We start from the raw sequence: 8,548 nt of genomic DNA on the forward strand, positions 1-8,548 counted from the left end.
TTCCTCTCCTGGCGCCTGATATTCCCCTCTGTCTGCCTTCTCTCCCGCTTGCTCAAAGTTATGCCCGAAGGTCATTGTTGCACAGCTCTGAAATGAGATCTAAACAGGCTGAAGCAGTGGGTTGCTCAGTATGCAATTCCCAGGCTGGGTGAGCTGCCTGGGAACACAGCCCGTCCTCCACCGCTTCCCTTGGGCACCTGCCAGGTGTCCAGATGGTTTTTTTTGGTGCTTTCTTTCCTTTGGGTGTGAGCAGGGCTGTGTGCTGAAGGTTGCTGGTAGAGAGCTTCAGTGGGAGCTACAGCCAGCAGAGCTTATGTTAAAGACAACAAGAGCAGCCCATTCTCATGCTGGGCGACCCCCAGACAGGGCTGTGGGCTGCTCTGTAGATAGGGTGGTGGATAGAGATGTTTGTGGAGCTTTGTCATTTCCAGTGGCCTGTCCTACTACTGCCTTTGGTCCAGAGGGAGCGCTGCTCACTGGCCCTGTGCATCTCCAGCTCCCATTTCTCAGGGGCTGTGCTCCCCACAGCCCCCTCCATGATTTGGGAGGCTCAGCTGGAGCAGGGCTGCATTGCTCACTGCAGGGCTTTCTGTGCAGCAGCAGATTCCCAAGCCAGCAGCTGGGCACACATTGCATCAGCCAGCCTAGGTGATGCTCGGACATGTCATAACTTTCAAGCTCGAAAGTCGAGCAAATGAACAAAACGCGCAGCGAAAAATTAAGCTCTTTTTCCCCTTTCCTTCCAGACTGTGCCTGTGCTTTCATTTGGGGCATCACTAACTTAACTCGAGCTTCCCCACCACTGCTCCTAGCACAGAAGCTGCCAGCTGGCAGCCGGTGCTGGCTCGTGTGAATGATGACGGCAGGGGCACGCTGACCCCATGGGCCATGCAGGGCTCCTCCTGTCAGCTGCACTGGCATGAGGAGGGAAATGCACTCTTAGATTCCCTGGGTTTTCATGACTCACGTGTAAAACCCCCCTTGCTGTCTCTGCAGCACATCTGTTTGGGTGTTTTCAGGGAGTCTGGAATGCATCCTCTCAGAGCTCTCCAATGAGGAAAAGTAAACATGTCGTATATAAAACACTTTTATTACAACAAATATACAACGCTTTATATACAAAAATAAAATGTACAAGAAAATAGGTCTACGACATCTTAGTGATTTGTTTTCTATGCGTTATGCATGAACTAGAACCTCCTCCATCCTGCTTATGCGTGTCCTCGCTTGGGGTGGCTGCAGCTCGCTGGGTGCAGAACTGCAGGATCTCCTGGCAGGTGGAGTTCTAGAACAGAGCTCTGAAAGGTATTGCATAAATAAAAGTTCTGCCCTCGTCAGTGCAAAATTATATCACGCGGCAGCTCCTCGACTGTTCGGTGGGAATGGACACGGCGTGCCTAGGAGCAGATAACAGCCTATGAGTGCACCTGGGTAAGTGTGCTAAATGGAAGCAAAGCCTAAACTGAATTTTCACATTTTATTGGTCGAAACTATTTACACAAGCTGAAAGATCTGATCCGAACTTGAACTATGTGCTGGAGTAAATCGAAGAAGAGAGAGGGCCGATTAGTGCAATTTCTCTGACTAAGTGTAACGACAGTCATTAAGCTCATCACGTCAGCAGTGTTGCACAAGTGAGCAGCAACCAACAGAGACCCATTGCACTGTCTCCTAAGTGCCCCGTGAGTAAAGTGCTGGGCGCTGGGGACGCGGGGACCTTTCCCCCACGGCACGAGCGTCACCTCGGGAGCACGGCATCGGTGCCCTGCTTGTGAGATGGGCTCCTCTGCTTCTCATGGAGATTTTCTTTCTTTTTCAGGCCTAAAAGTGAAACGGAATAGAACGGCTTCTTTCCTCTTCCAGTCAGTAACAAGCGACTCCTGCCATTCCGTTCGGGTCTCTAAGAGTCTCTACAGGAAAGCAGTTCATGGGCTGGGAAGCCAGGGGTTTACAGGCTGCAGGAGATGGCTGGCATGGGTCTGACGCTGTCCAGCCAGGAGAAGTCCAGGCTGCTCTTCTGGTCCAGCATGCGGAACTCCAGCTCCCCTGCACAGAGGGACACAGAAATGAGCACGGAAACGGGGCAGCGGGAGCACGAGAAGCAATGGATAGCAAGGTACCAGCAAAGGAAACTGCCCTCAGAGGTGAGCAAACACCTTCAATTCGTATGTTGCTACAGTACTCCAAACGCTCCCTAATTAAACTCCCCAGTTGAAGCTATTGCTAGTAGAAAATCTCGTTATATTGCCAGGAAAACTGAAGCACAGATCTATATTGCACTTTTACCAGAGGCTTTTTATCCCATCAAATTCCTCACAGACTCCCAACAGGTTACTGGGAGGAATTCACCGTTTCCCGTGTTCTGAGATCCCTATTTCTCCCTCCCAGTCCAAGGAGTGTCTTTGAACTCTCCTTGAGATGCCCTCGCCCGCATCTCCCAGCCCGGACCGTAATGGCAGCAAGGCTTTGTACCTGAGGACGTGTCGATCTCGCCGTCCTGCTCCTTGTAGCCGAACGCACTGCACATGCTCTGCGTGCCCGGCTCGTTGGTGAAGAAGCCCTTCCCCTCAACGCTGGTCGTGTGCCAATCCGGGGGGGGTTCGAGCAGCTGTAAGACAGCAAGGAGATGGTAAAAAGCCTGAGAGTGACAGGGGTAGGGGAAATACGGGTCTTCACGCACTGAGTAAATTCTCATCTACCTATAAGAGCTCATGGCGGCAAACAGAGCAAAGAAAAGGATTCACTTGGATAATGCTAAGTTATATAAAACTCGTGTTACCTCTCATTAAATGGAAATTAATGCAAAGCAGGGAGGGTGGAAGCACGTTCCATCAAGGAACCCTATCTCCTTATCAGTGGGATGTGCACCCCACATCTGGAACCAGAGATTAAAAGCCAAACACGAGGCGGAGGGACGGGCAAAATAAATGAGTCTTCCTAGAGAAATCGAAGGCCTCTAATACAGCAAACTTTGCTTCTAGCAGTACTCAATAGCTTTCACCGACTTCTATTTATGGCATCTCAAGTTCGTGCTTGCAGAATCGCCTTCTTTTTATATTTCATTTCTCAGGCTTCCTCCTTTAATAAGGGTTTTGGATTACAGGAAGTGCATGTTCAGCTCGTATAGGATTATCTATGAGTTAGGAAGCCACCGCTCTTCCTTCCTTGGTGCAAACAGCAACTTTGGACAATATTGGTCGAAAAGAAGGGCTGTTTTTACCTTTATAATGTTTGATTTCATTTCATCCTCCTCTTCATCCGCAATTGTTTTGTAATCACATAAAAAGAAAAAAAAGAAGAGAGACCCAGATGTCAATTTCTCTCACCAGCCAGCCGCTGCACTTCTGCCTCCTCACCACCACTTCACGTCCCTGTCTCACACCAGCAGCACATTCAGGTTTCCCACCCCAGCCCCTGCTCAGATGGGAGCACTTCTCTGCAGGCACAGAGCCCTTTGCCCCCACTGTGCCCCACGTGTGCTACTGAGGAGGAGCTCACGACTTGAGGCCACAAGCAGCTCCATGGCCCAAACTCTAATGGCCCACCCCAGCTCTTCCCTTCTCTACCTTGGCCATGTGGTAGCTCTAGAAACCCAAATCCATCCAAGAGAAGCTGCTTTTCCTACAAACCAGCTCCTCTTTCTCCTGACACCATGGCACGCTTTTGCCCCCGCCTCCAACCTGCCACAGCACCAGGAGAGCGCTGAGAAAGCGAGGTGGGAAGGAAGCAACACCAACCTTCTGAGGATGACCCTAGAGGGGACACCTGGAGCTGGTAGAGGTCGTTGGTGCTGTCAGCCATGGCGATTTCCATCGGCATCCTCCAGTCAGTCAGGGAGCCGCTCACCTCGCAGGACGAGAGGTCTGGGGATGCAACAGGAGGGGTGCTCAGAGCAGCTCCCACTGCAGGACTTGGCACTCAGCACCCTCCCCCTCCTCCTTCCCCTCCCCGCACAGCCCTCAGGCAGCTCTGTCTCGTGGTGACACCGCTGTGGCTTTAGCACCAGCAGCGCTCTTCTCTCTGCTCAGAGCTGAAGCTCTCACCTAAGGTGATGGACGTGTTCTCCACCTCCGCTTCCTGCCCCGTGTAGTCGTGAGCGGTGTAGCTGCTGTGGTCATCGGGCAGAGGAGTGCTGGTTAGTCGTTCTGCTGACTCCTCCGTCCTCATATCCTCATACAACTACAAAAATAAGAACAAAGCATGACAGGTTGTCTAAGAACTCACAGGTTCCCACACGAAAGAAATTACGCTTGAAAACCACCAAAAAAAAAAACCCTCCAGCTCCTTCAGCTGCCTCTGCAGACGCGTACCTTTCTCTTGCTCTTGTTTCTTGCCTCTCTTGAAGACTTTGACTTCCTTTCTGTGAAACAAAAATCAGACAAAGGTGAGCACGGCTGCGGGGCTGCTGGGAGCTCCTCAGCCAGCTTGGCCACTGCTGCCCGGGCTGACCCTGGAGCATCCCCCTAGGCACCTTTATAGAATATGGGACAAAACAGGCTGTTTGCCTAAACCATCCCCAATGGGAGCAAGCGCAGCAGCCCTGGTGCTGCCCGCAGGTCTGTGGGACGCTGCCTAAGCAGAGTGGGAAATTTGAGCAGTGCTTAAGCTGAGGGCTTACCCTTCTTCTGGTCCTTTGTCAGGGGAGGGAGCATCCTGTACACTCGGACAGCGCTGGAGCCTTTGTTGATGCTTTTATCCTTCACTTCTTCGATGTCAGGCAGTGAATTCATAGCACAGCGGAAGTTCGCCTTCCAGGTTTTCGGGTCAGGGTCCTTCTCACCTACTTTATATCTTCCTGTTAAGAAGAGATGGGATGAATGTTGAGTGTTTTCATTGCACTGGTAGCTCTTCGTCCCAGAAAAGCTCTTTCTCTGTTTCCTCTGACCTACAACACCTGAAGTGTAAGCCAAGACAAAAATGCTAACATTGGAAATATTCGTGTGACTGGTGGGACTAAAGCCAGCACACACCTGTATGGATGGCCCAGCTCCGGAAGAGGCACGCGTCCTTCTCCATGTCCCAGCCGTGCTTAGCTGCGTGTTTCCATGGGATCTGAAATATCATCTTGTCCTGAAATTAAGCCAACAGAAATCCAGGTTAAAAAAAAAGCATCACGTGCCACTTGGTAATGATGGCTTTAATCAAAGAATTCCCTCAGCAGCAGCTCAGAAACTTTGGAACCCTCTCCTCACATCTTCATTTTACAACTGCTGTTCCACTTGTTGGGTTTGGGAAAGCTACATGCAGCAGGTACAGCAGCAATGAGCAACAGCCTCAGCTTGACCCCAGAGCCACTGCAACATGTCACACCTCATCTGTTAGTCTACCCTGAGCTACAGTACATTTCCCATGTGCACCTGGATACAGAATCCCTTGTAGAGTTACAAGTAAGATCCTGCATGAATCCTACCATACATGTCCTAGCTTAAATAACACCTTGGAATGAGAGGGAAGCTTCAGAGACACAGATCTGACTCAACAAGCCTGGTGATCCCACTCCTGTGGGACAGCGACAGGGATGTGCTTTCCAGCACCAACCTGAGACAAACTGAGAGTTTATTTTAGGTCAGAGCTTAAAGATTTCCGTCCTATGGGGGAGGTGTAGGAGCAGCCACTGAGCTGGGACAGAAGGTTGCCTGGCTCCAGTAGGCACCAAGAGTTGTCTTGGTTCTCAGTCAAGTTCAAACTGCATTTACTTTATCATTTCACTCCTGGGAAAGTTATCAAGCAAAACATTGAAATACTGCATTCTGTACCAACCTGAGCCAACTTTCCTGAAAATAAAGTTTTCTTTAAAAAAAAAAAAAAAAAAAAGCACAGTGCGTGCAGATTTTCTCCATTTTCTTCTTTCCTTTATGATCTTGACTTATGTTTAGAGCCAACTAAGAACAAGCATGGTTAATGATGCGGTAATAATAATAATGGTACAGCAATAATAGTAAAAAAGATGGCTCACCTTGTTGATCCAGATCAGCCCCGGTATTTGATTGGAATTAATCTGCATTTCCAACCAGGGTCTCATGCGCATCCTTGAGACAGGCATGTTTCCTGTGGGGGATACGTGGGCTCAGCTGAAACCTCACCTCTCCAACCCCAACCACCCCGCAGTGCCCCCTCCCCGCCCCCCCCGCACCCGGTGCCCCCAGTGACCAGAGCCGCGTTTTGAGCCTTTTGCTCCATTTCTGCACTTTCTGCTCTGGGCTCCGCTCCGTGACGGGGTCCTGCTGCGGGGCGGGGGGGGATCGAGCAAAGCGGGCAGCGGGGCCCCCTGTGCCACCCCTCTGTGCTGCCACCGGGTACCTCTCTGCACGGCCGCTCGCTCCAAGTTCGCTCCCTACGCCGAGGGGAGCGGAGAGTCCTCCGTGGCTCCCCCCTACCCCCCCGCCCCCGTAGCGGAGCGCGGCGGCCGTCCCCCCCCCGGCTCCGCTCTGCCCCGCTCGGAGCTTCCTGTTTGCGCTGTTCGCGGACAGCCGCTCCCGAACAATGGGGCTGCGGCTTTCCCAAGCAACGCGACAACGGCCCGCAAAGTTCTCGGAGCCGGGAGAGATGGTAGGCGGCGCCGAGCCGGGCTGGGCCGGGCCGGGCCGAGTTGTGCGCGGCCCTGCAGGATGCCACCCCGGAGCCCAGCGCTGGCTCCGGCTGAGCCCCAAAACCCGGACGTCGCCGTCCCCTGCGGCGCGGATGATGTCCCGTCCCGTCCCGTCCCGCCCCGTCCGTGCGATGGGCGCGGGGCCGCAGCCCCCGGAGGATGCCCGGTGCCCCTCGAAGGCTGCAGCACGACGGGCGCAGCGGCACCTGGGACACCCCAAAAGCGCCTCAGCATAGCTCAGCCTGGCGGTGACCCTGCTTGGCGAGCCGAGCCGAGCCGGACCGAGCCGAGCCGAGCCGTGTCCCCGTGGGAACGCACGCATGCAACCAAAGCAGGGGGCGGTGAGCGCCGGGACCCACCTAGCCGTGAGATCCTGTGCTGTGCCGAGCTGCGACAAGATGCGACAAGACGCGACGAGCGGAGCCGAGCCGAGCCGTCCGTGCCCGACGGCCGCCGAGCCACCTCTGCCGCCCGTGGGTCGCGCCCTCGGGTATAACGCGGCGGCGGCCGGGATTCCCCGCCGCCCGGGCTCGGGAGCGGCTCCACCAATCAGCGCCGCCGCTGGGGGACGGTCGCGCCGCTGATTGGCTGCTGCGTCCGGCATCATTTCGGGGAAATCAGGCTGTTGTAGCACCAGCGGCGCGGGGGGAGCACCGCCCCCGCCCGGCCCGGCCAGGCAGCGGCACGGAGATAGTGCAGCGATGGAACGGTGATGGTGCAGAGACGGTACGGCGATGGTACGATGATTGGTGCAGCGATGGTACGACGATGGCGCGGCTCCGCACGTCCTGCGGCTCCGCGGGCGCAGTGCTCGGCCCCACCGGGGGCTTCTCCTGCATGACAAAAGGGACTCGGCCCGCAGACACTCAGTGTTTGTCCCCTCCCCCATTCCCCCGTCCTGTGTTTTTCACCTCTGACTCCGGGCGGGGGCAGGTGAGCCGCGGCACAGGATCTCTGACCCCACGGAGGGAGCGCAACGATCCCAAAACGCACACCCGCCGACCCGTCAGCCCAGCGCAGTACAAGTAAAGGAGGAAAGGAAGTGGAAAAAACTAAGGGTCAGAATGGGGCTATTTTTAGTGCAATGGGAATTGGCCAGCGCTCAGCTACCCTTACAGAACGTGCTGGGAGGGTCAGTCGCTGCCCCCCACGCTCACAGCACCTCCAGGACCGCAGGACCCCAAAGCAGTGCGATGGCACTGCCCTGCTGAGAGCTGCACGGAGGGTCCGCGCTGCATCCTCGTGTAGTTTGTGCCAGCAGTTCCCAGAAAGGGACTTGGAGGATGTGGAGGAATGGGAACCATGGGGATAAGTGGCAGGAAGGTCGATAGAAGAGGAAATTAAAAAAATGAAAATGATAAGCGATGTTCCTGTGTTTATGTTTCCGTGCCCGCTCTCGGCTTCCAGCCATACACATGTGCAGAGCTGCGCTCCTACCCAGTAAGTATGCGACTGATGGACATGGGCAGGTGGTGCCCAGAAGATCCCTGAGTGTGGCACGGTGCCGCCAGACCCAGGAACAGCCCAGGGCCCACCTTCCCACTGGGCAGTGCTGCTGCATGCGCTGGTCTGAAATCTCAAGCGCTGAACCGGGGCTGCTCAGCCCGGTGCTGGTGGTACCGGAGCCCTCCCACAGTGCTGCTCTCACTCAGCTCCCATCCGAGCTCCAGTCATTGGCTGTAGGTGCTGGATGCTCTCAGATGGTGTGATTTCCCATCACCACAGTGCCATGCATTGTGCAATACCTTACAGAGAGTCGTATGTTTCTAATCATCTGTCTTCTTGGTAAACAGCCTAAGAGGTTGGGGCAATGGAGGCATTCTGCAAAGCCTGGGAATGATTTTTTCTCCCAACTTCCCCAGCCAGGGCTGTGAGGTGCTGGGCTGCCTGGAAATACATCTGGATGACAGTGAGATTGGAGTTGTGGTGTCTACACATTGCCTTCAGTGAGCAGAATAC

At 54.5% G+C, this 8,548-nt stretch overlaps 1 protein-coding gene across 2 annotated transcripts; it reads right to left on the reverse strand.

Moving 5' to 3' along the window:
- Positions 1,464-7,105, reverse strand: IRF1 (interferon regulatory factor 1). Of its 2 annotated transcripts, none has more exons than XM_021410610.1 (10): positions 6,949-7,105; positions 5,957-6,048; positions 4,971-5,070; positions 4,619-4,795; positions 4,311-4,360; positions 4,044-4,179; positions 3,738-3,863; positions 3,221-3,252; positions 2,473-2,608; positions 1,464-2,046 (listed from the first exon to the last, which is right to left on the reverse strand). In XM_021410610.1, the coding sequence occupies exons 2-10, from the start codon at positions 6,041-6,043 to the stop codon at positions 1,949-1,951; spliced, it is 942 nt and encodes a 313-aa protein (XP_021266285.1). In that variant the 5' UTR covers positions 6,044-6,048; positions 6,949-7,105; the 3' UTR covers positions 1,464-1,948. The 2 variants fall into 2 exon arrangements, with proteins under 2 accessions (XP_021266285.1, XP_021266286.1); XM_021410611.1 differs by lacking the exon at positions 6,949-7,105 and adding an exon at positions 6,301-6,443.

Source organism: Numida meleagris, chromosome 12 (genome assembly GCF_002078875.1).
Source record: "Numida meleagris isolate 19003 breed g44 Domestic line chromosome 12, NumMel1.0, whole genome shotgun sequence".
NCBI lineage: Eukaryota > Metazoa > Chordata > Aves > Galliformes > Numididae > Numida > Numida meleagris.